Here is an 18,878-nt window from a genome sequence, read left to right on the forward strand (position 1 = left end):
TTATATATTTTTTAATGTGTATTTATGATGATTTTGCTGTTACAATAAAATGTAAAAAAAAAAGAAAAAAGGCTAACAATATAGAATGAGTAAGTGTTTGCAAACTGTAGACTGGTATTGTGTGTCAGCCAACATGAATAGATATGTAGTTCTGTTTCATCTAGACATTCAGTAGTAAAAACCACCTACCAACTCCACGTGGGTGATTGGTAGAGCAACATGACCTCAATAGACTACGCACACCATCATCAGTGTGTTCTTGAACCCACGACTGTCTGGATAGAGCCCTGCGTCTGTTGCCACAAACCTCCGCCCTCGTTTCCATCCTTTCAACTTTCTGCACTTTCCACTCGATTTCTCTTTTGTAGATGTACCCACAAAAAGATTCATTTTTACCCACCTGCACTTTTTTGGGGTATCAAGGCAGATACAGTAAGTTGTACCCAATAACCCCCTTTTATATTTCCATTAGAGTGTTGTGTGTCTCTTGAGGGTTGTTCAACATCCAGTAAGCCGCAGATACAAACCAAAGACTGGCTGTAGGTGTGGAGAGAAACTGAAGGCAGGCTGTGAGAGGGCTGTGCTGGTAGCAGAGCGTGACTGAGATATTGGAAGAGGACTACAGGGAATGATAGATAGAGGAGGGCAGAGAGGGGGAGGAGGACAGGAGAGAAGAAGTGCAGCAGGAGGTTTGGAAGGGGAGTGCTCTGCAGGAACGTTTCAGTATTCTTATGGTAATCCAGCCTTGGATGAGCCTCAGAAGCAGCCAAGCAAACAATGAGAGTGGAGCCAGGAAGTCTGCTCTCCCTGCTGGCCGGCGTGACTTGAGAGGCAAGAGCTGCCTGTAAGGAGGGGCCAGGGAAACGCATGCCAGCACACATATCCACATACCACATTTACTCAATCTACAAGTTAGAGAGCATGGTTGGCGTTGGTGAAAAGCATGTTTGTGTTGTTGTTTGCGTGTGCTGTGATGAGAGGGTTTTTCTGAAGACTGTATAGAAATAGATGCATTTCAGTACTGTTATCATTACTAGCACAGTTTTGGTGATGTACTTTTGCCATTGCTTTTAAGAGATTATCAGTACATATGCTTTATTAATCACTACCATATTGGTTATCCACTGATATTAGAGGCTTTTTTTTTCACTATAGGTCGATATTGGTTACTGAATTGTGTATACTCATTTAACCTGTTTTTTTTTATTTTTTTTATTTAGATTACTTTTACCATCATCGTATGCTCCTTTAATAATGTTTAAAAAGTTATAATATAAACATAATATATAAAGTGAATTGTCCATGTTCGGATTTTTGTTCTTTTTCTGTTCTCTGTGGTTTTTGTTTTCATGTAAGGCTCTGGGTTTGAATGCATTTCTTCAGTGTGCACCGATCAAGACCACAGACTTAACAGGATCTCGGGTGATCCCTTTAGTTGTTCATCTCACCTGCCTTTCCAAAACCTGTCTGAAAGGGGATGTTTGGCGTCTTGTGGTTATCCATTTATTCTATGAAATGGACTTAGCTGGAAAAACAAAGATATTCAAAGGCCCTGTCAAAGCAGCATTATCTTTAGGGAAACGAGTGACACAGCTCGCTCTGTTCTTCCTCAGATTTCTGTCTCCACAGTGACTTCCCTTTCAAGCATCATATGATTGACGACTGTGGGAATGCCTTCCCAGAAACCACACGCCATGCCTCAGTGATTTGCTATAAGGTGTGGTCATTCTATATGGTGGCTACAGTTGCTTTACCTTTACCCCCATCTCTCTGGTCTTTCATCCATTCAAAGGAAATTAATGAGGAGCTTTCCTCTGAAAGAATGCTCAGTGAGACTATAAATTATACAATTTGGCTGCACAACTCCATGGCATCTTTGCCTTCTGATTTAATAGTGGTCCATCTGCTGCAGGGATTTGCTTTGTGCCAGTTTTCAAACTCTGTTATTGTACTACCACATTGGTAGTAATTCTAGTAGTTCTTAACTAGAGCAAATTGATTTTCCAAACCATGCCTTTATGTGATTTGGATTGGAAATCATTTCAATCATTTCTGAAACATGAGATTTTTTTTTTTTTTTATGAGCTATTAATTTTTTTCTTTCTTTTTTTTCTTCTTTTTTTCTTTATGCTATATTATTTGTGTGCTGTGACTGTGATGGGAATGATCTTGCTGACAAATGTAAGTGTCAGGGGCCTCAAGATAGGATTGTTCTTTCTCCTTATGCACACTTCCTGTCCTCAGGCCCTGAAGCTTTCCGCACTGACTAGTCCTGGCATTCTTTTACTAGTCTTTGGCCTTTATCTCTCCTATGGTGAAACTACAAAGGGATTCTGGTTGTTTACAGGTTTTAGAGGTACACTATGTAACATTTTGGCCCTCTAGCCAAATGCATGTATTTTGCGGAAGAACATTGTTTTGGTTGTGCTTCGGCTCTGCATGACTGTGCGGATGAATATGGTTATCCTACTGCTCATAAAACATTCACTATTAAGCTTAAGATATAAACAGTTTAGATGGAAAGGATCTTTAGCTGACTAGCTGAAGACGTTATAGTAGCAACACCCATTAACAGACACTGTAATTCCTTGAAAATAAATCCCAGCACATCGACATCCTTCACGCTCGCGTGTAAGCGTAAAGCTCAACTTCCATAGGAATGTATTGAAAATGCTTGCTCTGCTCCGCGCCAGTAGACACGCACCGTGAGAGGGCTTCGGCCATCATGCTTCTGATATGAACGCTCTCATTCATTGATATGGACACGTGCTGTTCACGCTTCGGTGACGCTTGCGATGTGAAACTGTTTAAAACAAAGACTTTGGTTAACCTTTGAAAGTGCGACTATCACACTGCAACATTCAAATCTGCGTTCGCGCTGCCGCTGATCTGGAGAGAGCAGCTGCCATGTAAATGTAAAGCTGTACAGCTTCACAAACAGTGTTTTCAACCACACATTAACGTTATGTGTTACAAACATTTAAATAAAAGTTTATAGTTTGGGTATAAACACGGTATTTATCAAAATAAGGATAAATCTTTTTTTTTTTACAAGTATTTTGACAGTTATATGTATTGTATTGCTTATCGTTACGGCAGGAGTTGGCGACAAGTGAGTGTTTAAAAAATCAGTCATTGAATCATTAATTTAAAAGAGTTATTCACAAATGCTGATTCATCCAATGATGGCATTCAAATTATTTTTTACTTCATTCAAATTAATATATCTTTTAAATAGACTAAAGCAATGACCATTTTTGCTTGGCCCTCTGTAATTATAAAGCTGGACCACCAATCACAGAACTGAAAAAGCATTGTGTGGAAAAACTCTTAATATGGAGAAAAAATTGGGCGTCTACACAACACAAACTGAATAGGCAGATTTGAAGGGTTTATTTCCTCAAAAAGATTTAGATGTTTATTTTCAATTTATGAATTTCCAAAATAACATTAGAACTGATGAATTTTTATTACAAAAGTTTTTACTTTTTAAACTATTATTTAAAAGTTTGTAAATATTCTTTTATTGATAAAGAATTGCATTTATTAAACATTCTCTTACTTTTGTGTCATTGTTTTTTCTTGTTTGCTAAGAAGAAAAGCCTTTGTGTACATTAATTGTACTCCCTGTGAACTGCCTTTTTTTTTATACCAGAGATGGGTTAAGTTGTTAACCTGTTGCAGGTCGTATCTCTCCATCCCTTGCCCTGTGGTCCTGTGTGGAGAGGGATCCAGTCTTTCTTAAGGGGTCCCAGTGAGCCAGGGGAGCCCCGCCTTTTGTTTCCCCATTACCCAGGAGTCAGGGAAGTGTGAAAAGTAGGGCGCAGGTCGGGGCTCTTTGTCCCCCTTGGCCAAATGAAAAGTGACAGACACCGGCCCCCTCTCTGTGCCTGTTAATTCAGGCCCCCAGTCCTGCAGAGCCTCTGGGAGCCACTAATTGCATCGAGACAAGCAGGAGCTAAGAGAGAGCAGACACATTATGTTATTAACGCTGGACAGAACCCAACACCAGCCATTTGAAAGGGACACTCCTTAAAGGGATAGTTTACCCCCCAAAAAATTTAAATTCTGTAATGATTTACTCACCCCCATTTTGTTCCAAACCTGAATGTTACAAAAGAAGATATTTTGAGGAGTGTTAGTAACAGTTCTGATGACCATTGGCTTCCATTTGATGGACAAAACAACACTTTCTCAAAATATCTTCTTTTGAATTCCATAGAAGAAAAGTTTAGAACAAAATGAGTGAGTAAATGATGACAGAATTTTCAGGTTTGGGTGGACTTTCCCTTTAGGCAGCCTCCTAGACTTGAGAGCCGCCATTCCACATCTCCGCTCTGATACAGGGTCAGGGGTCACGCTCTCACAAGTCACAATGCTAAGATGGAAGTGCAAAGGAATTTTAATACCACCTCCTTTCTTGCTTGCTTGCTTTCTGGCACTGAGGAAGGAAACATGTCATGATGATGGATCTGAAATATTAATAAGTGTTCCTCTCTCTTCATTACAGGGTCTTAAACAAGAGGAAGCTGTAAAGAGGCCTTGAAGTCTTCATCACGCTCGCATACTCTTCCTCAGTCTACTCGCGTTCATCGCTAATTGGTCACTTCGTTGTCTTAAAAGTGGCAGAGTACGACACAACCAAGACAGCCATACAGCTTTGTATCCAAGCCATCATCATGAAAAGCACCTCCATGGTCGTCGTATTTGCCGTTTTGGGAGCTGCCGTCCTCCTCTCACTGCCAGCTGAGGGTAAGACAGTTTGATTATTGTAAAGTGTCTACACTTGATCATTTCTTCTTTCTCAGTGGACCATGCAGATGACAGTAGATGCAGAGAAAACAAAATGTGTTTTTTGTTTGGTTTCGTTTGAGTGAGGGAAGAAGGCGAAAACTGGAGATGACTAAAAGGGTCATCTGTTTTGTTTCATCTGGATGTACAATAGAAATGCAGCAGCAATTTATAATACAAACCAGCAGGAGAATTGATTTTGCCGTATTTGGATGATACCCAGTGTTTGCAGAAGCCTCACTGCCTGTTTTAATGGATGGTGGCCTTTAAAAACATAGCAGGATAATGGCATCACTTCTTATTCTCATAAGGCCCCGAAAGCACAGAGTCCGTCTCTTCACATTTGCGATGCATTAGCGAACAAACACTATCTGCCAAGATATTCATCTGAATTACATTATTTAATTTTATTGATTTGATGCCCTTATGATCTTCTCTCATATGGGTCTGCAGTAATGGAGACTTTGTCTCCATTTCAGGTAAATGCAGACATGAGGGACTGCACACTTCTTTTCGCTCAAATGACTCGCATTATCAGAATGTAATGGCCCCCGTTAGAGACTGTTGTGTGGCATTCATGTAGTCTTTAGGTAGTTCATTCATTTACTCAGCAGTGATTGTATTGGAGAATACACATCTTTGGGTGTGTGGAGAGGCCATTGGGGTCACATTTGACTGTGCATAGAAACAATGGTTTGGGTGATTGTTTCGAAATTGTGAGTGTTTTTATATGTTAAGGAGAGGGTTGGGGGAAGAGGGTGTCAATGGGCAAGATTGTAGATGTGTGTATTTTAGGTGAATGCTGTTTTTCCTCTAGGGATTTACACGAGTGTGTTAATGAAGGTAGTTGTAGGGTGAATGGAATTAGTGCTGAAGTGTTTGAGCAAAGCACAAAAAACTAGCTATGATCTATGGAAAATGTTTTCTTTTATTTTGAATTTCTTCAAAATGGGGGTATAAGAGGTTTCTTATGCTCAACAAGACTGCATTTATTTGATCAAAATTACAGGAAAATAGTAATATTATGAAATATTACAATATATAATAACTATTTTCTATTTTAGTATGTCTTCAAATGTAACTTATGGTTCAAAGCTGAATTTTCAACCGCCATCACTCCAGTCTTCAGCATTATTTTTTCACATATTTTATATTATTGCATCACCTCTCTTTCAAGTTTGTCTCAGATGCTCTGTTAAGTTCCTGTTTCGATGAAGCCCCTCCTTCTGAAATACGAAATGTGCTCTGATTGGTTAGCTGGCCCACTGTGTTGTGATTGGCGAACTGCTTGGAGCGTGTTAAACATTAACAGTGGCATTTTCCCATACCAGTTCGAGCCCGATTCAGACCCTGGGAAAGTTTTCGAACAAGATGATCGTGCAAACCCTTTGCAAGCACAGATTTTACAGGACTTTTCAGAGTGGAAAGTTCCTAAGGATCAGTGAACAGTCTTACAAAAGTGAGAGCCTCGTAGCTAAACACTTCATCAACATTGTAATGTTAGCTAGCAGGCTAGTGGAGCCAAACAACTTTGCCCTTAGTTTACATAGCAATAACATAAAACTTTTAATTGGATCTGTTAATAGCAAAACAACAAGTAATAAAACATACTTACATGTTGTGATCCATAAACAACTGATTGTCCTGACAAAGCTGTCCTCCGTAAAATGTGCAGCACACAGATAAACTCTGTTGAGTTCTCTGTTCGGCATTTTTTTTTAAATGGGTGATTCCCCAGAGGTCTTTCTCACTCATTGTGACAACTAATCTATGCCACTCTCATGCTATACATGCGTCAAAGTAGCCGTAGCAACTTTTCTCTATTTATAGATATGACGAGACACGCACGGGCGAGTGACGTATGTACGCAATTTCCTTAGAAAACCATCCTGTTCAGTCTAAAATATAAAAACGTATAACAGGCTTAGTTACCATAGGGAATCAGGGTAAGACAAAAACACATTTTGGAAAAAGGATTGATGATGTATTGACTCATTAATTAATGACTCATTAATTAATTAACAATATTGTTAATTTTAAACAAAAACAAGTTACATAGTGTAGGCCTACCTTTAATCAGAGTTTTTGGTGCTTGTCATTTTGTAACAAAATTGCTCTAGACACTGTCTAAAATTACCTGATGCTTATCTATAGCTGAAAGCTTAAAAAGTAAGCCAAAATATTCAATAAATAAAGATTGTGGTGATGTGCAAATGCAAAACTTTGTCTGTGACGGGTGCAGTTCTGTTGAGAACTGTGTCGCGTACTGTGTATATTTGTATACACAGATTCCATGTGAGCCTAGCTATGAGTCAAAGCACACTTAGTTACGTAATATTTTGCTATGCAGTCAACAAGTTTTTTCAGGCTACAAAACAACACTCAGCAATTTTGCAGTGGACTACCCTTGTTGCTTAAAAACAGTAGATTCATTGTTTACATTTGACTCTTGAGTATCTCAGAGTTAACCACTTATGTCATAAGGTCTTACTATCTGTTTAGTTCTTTGAAGTTTATTTTTCTAAGTGCCTTTCTATTCCAGGGAATGATATCTTGGAGTCATAAACACTGTCTATTCTTGGCAACATGAAAGCCATGGGAGAGAGCTTTTTCCTCCGATCAAGAATTAGAGTTACGCCTCTACGGAGTCTGTGAAAAAAAAAAAAAAAAACAGATCGAAAGAGATTAGGAAGTTTAAATTACTGTCAAAGCTCACAACCCCACTAACTCCTTTTAGAGTTAAGCTCGTAATATTGTGTACAAAAGGAAATGACCAAGGCAAATTGAATTCTCTGGGGTGGGAATGCATTTTAGAAGCTTAATTTCTCTGTTTTTTTGGTACAACAGTTTAAAAGTTGTTTTTGTTCACTGCACTGACACAGTTTTAACCTTACAATTGTTTGGAGTGGTCACTGTCTGCTTGTTAGGCTCTTTTTAAATATATTCTTCCTTCTGGTGTTCCCCTCCCTGTAAAGGAACAAAAGAAGAAATGGGTGCTGGCTGCTGGCAGCAATTTCTCTCACTCATAAAGTCAACCAGAGCCTTTAAAACAAAGGGTAACTACCCTCGGTCATTGCAAAGGTTCCTGTTAAATAGGGAGGGAGTCTAGAGTGTCAATGAGAACAAGACAGAGTGAGAATTGAACTGTAGATGAATGCTGCTGAGCGTGTTTTGTAGTTTTTTCCCCCCTCTTCTTTGTGAAAGCTGATCTGAGGGCAGGTCAACGTCTGACACAGAATAATCTCTCCTGACTGAATATGGCGGCATGTTCTAGTGAGAAATGTCATGTCATTCAACACATTTAACACAGGCTTGAACTAATAAATGAACTATAGTATTTTCTGCCTTCATTGGAGAAGGTGAGGTTGTGCACTTATAGGTTGAGCCCCATAGGACAGGAAAACGGCAGCAGGACGTTATAGTTATAGAAAATATAGAAACCCAAGTAGGCTGAAATATAACATCAAATTGAGGCATTTTTATTTATACAGTAAATTCTCAGAGATTGTGAGAATAAATATTAAGCAAATCTCAAATTGTAGTTATGTCTAAATTTACTTGTAGCATTTTATACAATTTTATTTTTTGTTGTAAACTTTTATTGGTTGATGGCCACAACATGCTTATTATTAGCTTTGAATAAATCACTTGCTTCAGTGTCCCTGTGCCCTCATTTCCCATCCGGCCCTACTACAGGAAGCTTGTTGAGTCTATTGTCGATGCTGTGAGTTTCCCTGACACTTTAACTATTTCCGGCATTGCACTGGCTGACAGGTAGTAAGCTAAATATGCCAAATGCGTGCTGCTCTCCAGGAAATAATCATTACTGTCTGACAATGAAGGCCTGTGCTGGTGTGAGTCACTGTGCTTTTCCTTGTTTTTGTAGACCACAGGTTCTGAAGCATTTGAATAGAGGACTACGTTGAGCTTCTGTACGTTGACATGCGTGCACTCTAGCGAACATATGTTCAGCGGTGCGGCACAGGGGCCTGTTAAAGGCGGTCTGAACTCTCACTTTTACAGCTTGCTGTTGGGTACTTGGCTCTAGAGGTGTCTCCATGCCCATTAGAGCTTTACTTTCATAAAGGCATCCAACTTTATTGGTCTGTGTCAGGCAGGCCGTTGTTTTCCACATGTTCCCTTTTTTTCTTTCCCCTCATTCCATTTTTAACAAGCTGGTGTTCAAATAGTGTTGGATTATTATGTGGTGGGGGATTTGGCCCTGAAATGGGAGCCCATGTGATAATTATAATGATCGTTATTAAAGAGATGAAAGTAAATAAATAATAATGGCAGGTTCAGGTTAACGGCCACTTAAAGCTTAAGTCGCTCCTGCCAGCCCACAACCTACAGCCTGGCCTTTCCTCATTGTTCGGTTACTTTTTGTTGTATAGGTGTACATATTTTAATGAATAACCGGTGTAGGGATTAAATAAATAAATGTCTCTAATATTTAAGCCTCTCACAGAAGGGCAAACCTCCTACATGTCATCCCTCAAGGGGACATGATTCACATGTTATTTTGATGTATCTAATGGATACCCAGTGATGTATTTTGGAACAAGGACATCTTGGAGGATTTTTGTGTTTTTATTTACCCTCTCCTACGTTTCTGCTGCAGACACTCTGAGACTGTCATGAGGACTAGTGTCTTGATTATAGGCTTGTGAGCCAAACGCCCTCGTAGAGACTTGGCTGGCTCGTTGCATCATTTCCTGTTAAGTCTTACTGCAGTGCTACACCACCGAGAACACATGCAGACTGGTCGGTTTTATGTCATTTCTCCACAAAGTGTGCTACTTTTCGGTCTGTACTTTTAAAATTTACTTGCAGAACAGCTTCTTTGCAATCTTTTGTCACTTTTGTACTTTACAGAAACCAGAAGCATTTAGCAGAGTCTGTTCATCAAGGTGTGTGAAGTCTGTGAAGCACTCATATTCTCCTCTCGCTTCTTGACCAGCCTCCCATTACAGCTTCAATAGTGACTCTGAGCTGCCTACTCTACCCTTTGCTTTAATAGGGTCAAACCACAGATGTTTACCCGCGAGTTAAAGCTTCAGCTACTGCCTCATCTTATGCAGACAAAGTCTTCAAGCAACACAATGTCATGATATAGTGGGCCCTAAAAAGGATATAGACACTACCATATTACAAAAAAGCCATTGCATTAGAGAAATCAAAACAAGTGTCTTGTTTAGATGTATAGCACACTTTTCAGTCAAGACATTGTCTTAGACACTTTCTGGTTGTTGGGTTTTGTGGAACAGTTAATATGAAGGACTATGAAGGAATATTGGATTAATATTGGCAAACGATGACATAATTTAACTTTTTGGGTGTACTACTACAAACTTGCTCAGAAAAGTTAGTTTGTGTAAGCATCTTTTTTGTACTTGTCTCTTGGTTTAATATTTCATGCAATGGCATTCAGACCTTTTTAAGTGTGATCGGAACACATTGTATGATAGGGTTTTCCCAGACAAGATGACCAATTGTAGTGACTTCTGTGATCGTGGCTCCTAAACGGTGGTCCTACATTGTACCGTGAGAGAGGTTCAAATACAGCCGTTGTCACGGTCTTGCGACCAAAGATAGCCAGAGATAATTTTCTGAAAGTGTCAGAAATTTAGCATAATCATCTCACAGTGTTTACTGACTAGCAAATAAAAATGCTACATGAAATGACGTATTGATCAACAAGACATGGAGCTAAAACATACCTCAAGATCCATTTGCAAAATTGGCATGCCAAGTTTGCCTCTTTTGGCAAACCTAACCATGACCGCATTCATATTCGCCTCTTTCGCTTCCTCCTCTTTTTTTTAGCGCACATAAAAACCACAATTGCCAAAATGCTATTCATCTTGCTCTGTTTGTTTACCACTAGTGCATGCTGATGATGCTTTTTTCTTCTATACTAACTTGTGTCGTAGCCTACGATTCAATAGGTGTCATCGTCGTATAGGTTCAATAGGTGTACATACATGACATACCCAAGTTTATTAGATCAATGTCGTACAATGTGATTTAGTAATGATCTTGCTGAAATCACATTGTCTGTTGGAGTCATTAAGTATACAAATGCGTTTGGGGCCACTGTGATAAACTACAAGCTGCTTTACCCATCTACACCGTTAGGTTTCTGATTGGCTTCACCTGTTGCTTGGGGCTCATGAGCGTGCTCCACAGCACCTACACTGATTACACATGTAACTGTAGAGTCCTGTGTATATGTTTGGGCCAACTGTATGGAAAATGGAGCCGAAGTGTCTCTAAAAGAGGCTGGCGCTGGAGTCTGAGCTGAGCTGCCTACAGGCTGGGAGAATGCGGTCAGCAGGACTCATTACTGCCTGAGTACTGCCAGACCTCAGACTCCACGGTGACGGCGAGCCACAATCAAGCACACATGTAGGAGCACGGCGATACTCTGTAGATTCTTCTCTCCGAGCCAAGGAAAAACGCAGAGAGGGGGAAAGAGAGCAAATGTATTCAGTGGCTTCATAATGTCAATGAATCACTTGGTGCCTCAGAGGTACTTCAGAGGAGATAGCGCAACAAGTCCCATCTGCTCTGATTTAGTAAACCTTCTGGCTCAAACCTTCTGGCTTTTATGTGTTTCAGCTCAGATAACATTCCTGAGCCCTGCGGTTGTTTGTGTGCCGCTGTTGTGGTTGCGGGAATTTAGCTCGCGCTTATCTGCGCATTGTAGCTGTTAGGACGTGTAGGGTTCAACACATCATAACAGATTAGCCTGCCTTTTACAGTCGCTCTTAAAGCAGCCTGTGTTTCTGACTACACCGTTCGCATTCCTTCAATTTACCGGCCTCTCGCTGAGAGCAGGGATTTCAGAGCAATATTTTCATTCTTTTTCCTGTCTCTATTCTACCATGTTTATGTTACCGGTTTCCACCTCCATTATCACACTGGGCCCTGTGTGACAGCATCGGCGCCTGGACTAAACTGTGAAGTGATCAAAGATATTACATCAAATGCTTTAGCCGGGCGTTTTGCATTTTGCCCAAATGAAGGGGGCCATGGGACAACTTCATGGCTTCAAATAAACATTTCTCATCTGCAAAAACTGAACTATGACACATAAACAGAAGATTTATATCGCTGGCTATTGCAGGAAAGCAGCATATGAATGGACTGACTCATACACCAGGAGACAAAGTATTACATGAAAAGAGAAAGAAAGGACACACTAGAGCGGACTCAAGAGCGTTTGATCAGCCTCCAGAGCTCGTGCCACTCGACCCGGTCTTCAACCTCATATTTACACACTATAATCCTGTCTCTTGTGTTCCTAATCTGGTCTTTCACTTTCCCTTCTAATCCCACTTCTCACCATTTCACCTTCAGGCCATTCAACAGAATGTTTCATGACATGTTCTTTTGTAAGCAATGTTCCACAAATTGACTTGGTGTTGAGTAACATCTTATCATGTTTGACACATCTGTTCCAGGATCCCTCTCAATAAAACTGATTATAGCCACTGCATTGTCAAGCACACTTTCATTCCTGGCTTGAGCATGATGTTTTTCCGCTCAGATCATTTCAAGTCCCTGGGTGAATCTCATGATGAAACATGCCCAGGTCATATTTCAGCCTGCAATCAAAATGAAAGAAATTACAAAGTGCTGTAAGGAAATAAAGCCTGCATTTAGGACCATTAAGATTTTTTAATAACCATTGATTATATAAAATATACTTCATGTATTATAATACATTCATATATTTAAATTATGCAGATTATTTATGTACAGGTTTTATGGTGGTTTAAATTAAAAGATTATATTCTGGTATTTGTTTTTCCTGTTTTTGTTTTGTTTTGTTTTTAATAGTAATTGAACATCTAACGAGAATTTATTTATTTCATTTTTTTAAGAATCTGTAACACTTTTTAATAAGGTCTCATTAACATTAATGCATTAACTGACATTAACGATTATTTTTAATGTTTGTTAACGTTATTTCATAAAAATAAAAAAACTGTTTATTGTTAGTTCATATTAGCTTAGGTCCTTTTGACTTAATTTATTAGTAAATGTTTAAATTAACATTAACTAAGATGAATAAACTATTTAAAGTGTTACTAAAAACTCAAATGCAAAACCAGAAATTAAGGTGATGTGAAATGTGTGTGTGTGTGTGTTGTTTGATTTTGGAGTGTAATATGAGCTGTACATTTATTCATGAGATTCACTCCACTACTTCTGCCATTCTGTTCTGCCCTTTATTCACTTTCTCTGTCCCAGATATATTATAATATATATATATATATATATATATATAATATATATATATATATATATATAAGATATAATATATATCCATATTTCCATATTGCTTCATTCCACGTAGATGCAGCTGTGACTGCACTTAAAATACAGATTTAGGATACTGATTATTGACATGACCTCCTTCTTCATTGATTGCACTGAATATGAATGTAGACATGTATTGAAGCAACATCTGATCAGGAACAATGTATTTATGAATTGTGATTCACTGAATCGCGTGATTCTCCTGTAGACGTTTAACAAGCGGTTTGTTAATTCTCTTCCTCCGATATTATTGTGCCACGTCCTCTTCATTCCCCCAGCTGATATCAGCTCTCAGGGTTTAAAGCGTCCTGGCTCCACACTTCTGTGTTATCAGACTGTATATCACTTTAGTGGTCTCCACCCCAGCTGATAAGGCTGGAGGTGTTGCTGTCATGTAACTCTGCTGATAGCAGGTAAGATCTTCCTACTGGATGGAGTTTGCCATTTATACTTGTTTGCATTTGTATCTCCTGCCCATTTATCTAATATTTATGTGAATTTTCAGAGATAGAGATGTAGGGCAAGTCTAAAGTAGTCTAAGACGTGGGATGGGTCTGAAGCACAGCTCTAGTAATGAGATCCTAGGTGTGGAATGTGGTGTTTTACTAAACAGCAGCATGCCTGTTTTAGTGTGGGCTTATTTTGACTGGGTTTAGGCCTGCCCAGACCTGCAGGACAAGCAGCAAGGCTCTAAGAGGAAGCACCCACAGCAATACTTACCAAACACATGAGTCTTTGTGCCTGAGGCAATATGCACCCTGTCTGTCTGCGACAAATGCTCACACACTCAGACGGATCAGGTTACAGCACAGAGAAATCTCAATTTCTCTCTCTCTTTGTCCACGTTTTAAATCCTTATCTCCCTCTTTTACTCACAGTCTATGGTGATCTGTTTTCCTCACTCCCACCTATTTATCTAAGATCCCTAGATTCCCTGCAGTATAATTCAGCAGAGACCGAAGAGAATAACAGGGGATTTGTGTCCTTGCGGCTGTGAATTTTTCTTTTTCTTTTTTACTTTTTCTTTCTTACACTTCATCAGAGAAGAGATGTCACTGCAGGGGAAGATAATTCGGATTAAAAGATTGTGAGGGGACATGAATTTTAAAAGGGTTTATGTGTTCCTTTAGGTTCACTTATGTTAAAAAAGGTTTTTTTGCACAAGAAAAACAAATGGATATGTGGAAAAGCTGTCATTTACAGACAAATCATTATAAAATCATTTACATGTGATTTGCAAACTAGCTGCTGTCGGATCCAATACAGTTGACTGCTACTTCTGTCAACAAATGTTTCTTTGCAAACTGTGATTATAATGGCGAAATTATTATAATGGGTTCTATTTGCGAAGTGATTATAATGGGTTCTATTTGCAAAGTGATTATGATAGGTTCTATTTGCTTTTGACGCATCGCTTGAATACGGTTCAGGAAAGTGTCTCAGCCGTTAAGCGACTGAATGCAAGTGGGTGCAATGATGTTAAACTATTCATCGATGTCTTGTCCTGGAGGCAGGCATATGCATTTGCCCGTGTGACGTCACAAGTCCCCCAATATCAAAACGAGCCACTTTTGGAGCTTGATTAAATAAATGCTTTGTTCATAATGTGGAGGATATTTTAAGCTCTGAAGCTTACTGGATGCTTTAATGGTACAAAGACCTCTTGTATATCAAAAGATCAAGGCCAAATTTATTTATCATGTCCTGACCCATTTAAAAAAAATAATGATGTGCACTAATAAATAATTTATAATAAATACTGCAATATTCCTTTTAAAAAGGATTGTCTATTTTGATTTCATAGTGACATTAATATGATGTGACTCAATGTTTGTGTAAATATTGAGCTATAATGATGAAGCTATTAGAGACATTCTAGGTGGTCTAAAAATCTGATTTGTCCTATTTCAACCCTTTTAGGTGGGCAGAACCCAGATTACATGCTTCACGGCACTGGGGTCAAGCCCGGATCGGATCCAAAGAGACCCCAGACTGGGGACGGGTCCACCGTGGCCCCCGAGGATGCTGCCCGCTTCCTTAGCTGCTATTGCTCGATCCACTGCCCCGAAGATGCCACAAACAACACCTGCGAGTGAGTACACCATGTGCTTTACCTACTGCTCACAACAGCCACTTTCAACTTCCTCTAACTGCTCATCTAAATCACAAACACTGTGATTAAATGGTCTTTGTGTGTTTACACAGGACGAACGGCCAGTGTTTTGCTATCGTAGAGGAGGATGAGCACGGCGAGGCTATCCTCACCTCCGGCTGCATGAAGTATGAGGGCTCCCACTTCCAGTGCAAGGTAATACATAAATGGGAGAGTGAAGAATAGAAGTTTAAGTGCTGAGGCATTATGAATGACTGAATTTGGTTATTGTTGTCCAGGACTCTCCTAATGCTCAACCCAGGCGGACCATTGAGTGCTGTTCCACAGATTTCTGTAATAGAGACCTTCAGCCCACACTTCCACCTCCTATTCCAGGAAGTAAGTGGAACGTCCCTTAAGAACCTAAAAATAATAAATATATGTGTGTATATCCACTTCCATTCAAAAATACAGTAAAAACAGCAATATTGTAATATTACAATTTTAAATAACTGTTTTTCATTTTAATGTTTTAAAACGCAAATTCCTGAGATGGCCAAGCTGAATTTTCAGCAGCCATTACTCAAGTCTTCAGTGTCACAGGAATCCTTCAGAAATGATTGTAATATGCTGATTTGGTGTTAAAGAAACATTTCTTATTATCAGTGATGAAAACTGTTGTCTGTGATCTCATTGTAATCCAGAGCCTCAGTTATGGAACGCCCACTTGCTGGCCTTTCTGATCTCCGTGACAGTGTGTTGCTTCACTTTGGTGGCCATAACTGTGGTGTGTTACTACAGGTGAGACTTTAATTTCATAACGACATGTTTATCCAGCTGAAATGAATGAAAGATGCACTACAGTCTGTTAATTATTGACCAGCATACTGATAACACTGGCACAGACACACCTGTTTAAGATTGATCATCTGTTTAAGACACCTCTTGTGTTTCAATGCATGGATATATATACTGTTGCTCTTAGTAATAAGTTACTGATCCCTTTGTGAAACAGCTTCTGTGATGTAACTTTGCATTGAAGGTGATGATATACTCTGTGTGGCTGTTTGATCAGGTATAAGCTACAGACGGGACGGAGGCGGTACCAAAGAGATCTGGAGCAGGATGAGGCCTTCATCCCAGTAGGAGAGTCTCTCAAAGATCTTATTAGTCAGTCAAGCACTGGCTCTGGTTCAGGGCTCCCCCTGCTGGTGAGGCACTGTTTCTGAACATGTTTTTTCAAAAAAAGACAGGGTTTACGGTTATGTAAATTAACACAGTTTTAAAAAGGTATGGGAAAGGTAATGGAAATTTCTTGAGTCAATATAAATGTTTGTAGTTATGAACCATTAAATATTTTGAGCTGAATTGCCCAATTCTCTCGATTCACAGGTCCAGCGCACCATCGCTAAACAAATTCAGATGGTACGTCAAATCGGAAAGGGGAGGTATGGAGAAGTGTGGCTCGGTCGCTGGAGAGGAGAAAAGGTGGCGGTGAAAGTTTTCTTTACCCGTGAAGAGGCCAGTTGGTTCAGAGAGACCGAGATTTATCAAACTGTGCTCATGAGACATGAGAATATACTCGGTAGGTTCCATCAAAAAACGCATAGTAGGGACTCATAGTAGGGAGCATTGCATTTTAATAATTTGATATGATACTTCCATTGCAAAACCAGTAGAATAATCATTATTAATGTACAGAGTCAAATACATGTATATTGCATTTATATTTTAATATGAAGGGACGATGAAAATTTTGCTGGTTTAAGGTAGATTAATATTTTTCACAAATTGTAGTTTTGTACAATGATATAAAACTTAGCATATTTGATATTTTCTCTAATGCCTCTGTCTGTACGATTGCTGCTGTGGTTTTTGTATGCCTCTCTTTTAAAAGGGTTATTTCACATCAATTCATTAATTCATTAATTGCTCACCCTCATGTCTTATAAACCCATAAGACCTTTGTTCATCTTCAGAACACAAATTAAATTATTTTTGATGAAATCCGAGAGCTTTATGACCCCCCCAAACCCCTATAGACAGCAACATCATAACCACTTTCAAGGCCCAGAAAGGTAGTAAAGACATCGTTAAAATAAGTCCATGTGACTACAGTGGTTCAACCTTTAATATTATTAAGCGACGAGAATACTTTTTTGTGAGCTCTCAGATTTCATCAAAAATATTTTAATATGCGTTTCGAAGATGAACGAAGGTCTTACGGGTTTGGAACGACATGAGGGTGAGTAATTAATGACAGAAATTTCATTTTTGTGTGAACTAACCCTTTACATTCACACTCTTTCTTCCGGTCTTGCTCCAGGCTTTATAGCTGCAGATATTAAGGGCACGGGTGCATTCACTCAGCTTTTCCTCATCACGGACTACCATGAGAACGGCTCTCTCTATGACTATCTGAAATACACCACCCTGGACACACAGGCTCTGCTGAGGCTGGCCTACTCTGCAGCCTGTGGCCTGTGCCACCTCCACACAGAGATATACGGCACACAGGGCAAACCTGCCATCGCTCACAGAGACCTAAAGAGCAAAAACATCCTCATAAAGAAGAATGGCACCTGCTGCATTGCTGATCTGGGCCTGGCTGTGAAATACAACAGGTGAAGACACTCTAACAACACATACTCAAACATGCATGCAAATAAATGTCTTGCCACACTGGCAATGACTAAAAAGTATCATTGAAGCATACTTCATTTACAGCTAGTATGCAGTTGTTTGCAATAGTTTGAACACTTGTTTGCTTTTATTTTAGTGACACCAATGAGGTGGATGTCCCTCTGAGCACAAGGATGGGAACACGGCGGTACATGGCACCAGAGGTCCTGGATGAGACCCTAAATAAGAACCAATTCCAAGCGTACATAATGGCTGATATTTACAGCTACGGTCTCATTGTTTGGGAAATGGCCCGCAGATGCGTGACAGGAGGTACGGGTGTTTGAGGTTATAATAATGTATACACACTTTTTAAACTATGTTTGTCTCTCCTTTATACATATGTGATGGATTTGTTTTAATAAGGGAATTTTCTTTTATGTGCAGGTATTGTTGAGGAGTATCAGTTGCCATACTGGGACATGGTACCTTCAGAACCGTCCTATGAGGACATGAGGGAAGTGGTATGTGTTAAAGGCATGCGGCCAGTGGTGTCTAATCGCTGGAATAGTGACGAGGTAAGATCAAGCACCGCAGTTCAGTTCAACACTGCTCAGATACTAATTTTTATCGATCTTGTGTTGACATACACTACCGTTTAAATGTTTTTTTTGTGTGTTTTTGAAAGAAATCTCTTATGCTCAACTAGACTGATATCCAACAATTATTTATTTAATGTTTAATTAGGTATTTTAAAAAAATCCAAAGTACAGTAACATTAAGTATTAAAATTTAAACAACTATTTTCTATCATATTATATTTAAAAATGTAATTTATAACTTTGGCAAAGCTGAATTTTCAGCATCATTACTCCAGTCTTCAGTGTTACATGATCCTTCAGAAATCATTCTAATATGCTGATTTGGAGCTCAAGGAAAATTTCTTATTATTGTCAATGTTGAAAAAAGTTGCTCTGTTTAATATTTTGGTGAAAACTGTGATACATTTTTTTTCAGGGTTCTTCGATGAATAGAAAGTTCAAAC

At 39.2% G+C, this 18,878-nt stretch overlaps 1 protein-coding gene across 2 annotated transcripts in view; it reads left to right on the forward strand.

The window, feature by feature from the left end:
- bmpr1ab (bone morphogenetic protein receptor, type IAb) overlaps positions 1-18,878 on the forward strand; it is a 34,280-nt gene that overhangs the window by 12,837 nt on the left and 2,565 nt on the right. For both annotated transcript variants that reach the window (XM_084134814.1, XM_084134815.1), the window contains 10 exons: positions 4,511-4,752; positions 15,040-15,211; positions 15,325-15,427; positions 15,511-15,610; positions 15,916-16,012; positions 16,287-16,422; positions 16,604-16,796; positions 17,538-17,835; positions 17,991-18,166; positions 18,281-18,411. In XM_084134814.1, the coding sequence (XP_083990940.1) occupies positions 4,680-4,752; positions 15,040-15,211; positions 15,325-15,427; positions 15,511-15,610; positions 15,916-16,012; positions 16,287-16,422; positions 16,604-16,796; positions 17,538-17,835; positions 17,991-18,166; positions 18,281-18,411 (1,479 nt within the window). In that variant the 5' untranslated portion in view covers positions 4,511-4,679. The remainder of the gene's footprint in view (positions 1-4,510; positions 4,753-15,039; positions 15,212-15,324; positions 15,428-15,510; positions 15,611-15,915; positions 16,013-16,286; positions 16,423-16,603; positions 16,797-17,537; positions 17,836-17,990; positions 18,167-18,280; positions 18,412-18,878) is intronic.

The sequence above is a fragment of the Abramis brama genome, assembly GCF_963993115.1.
Source record: "Abramis brama genome assembly, chromosome: 14".
Taxonomy (NCBI): Eukaryota; Metazoa; Chordata; class Actinopteri; order Cypriniformes; family Leuciscidae; genus Abramis; species Abramis brama.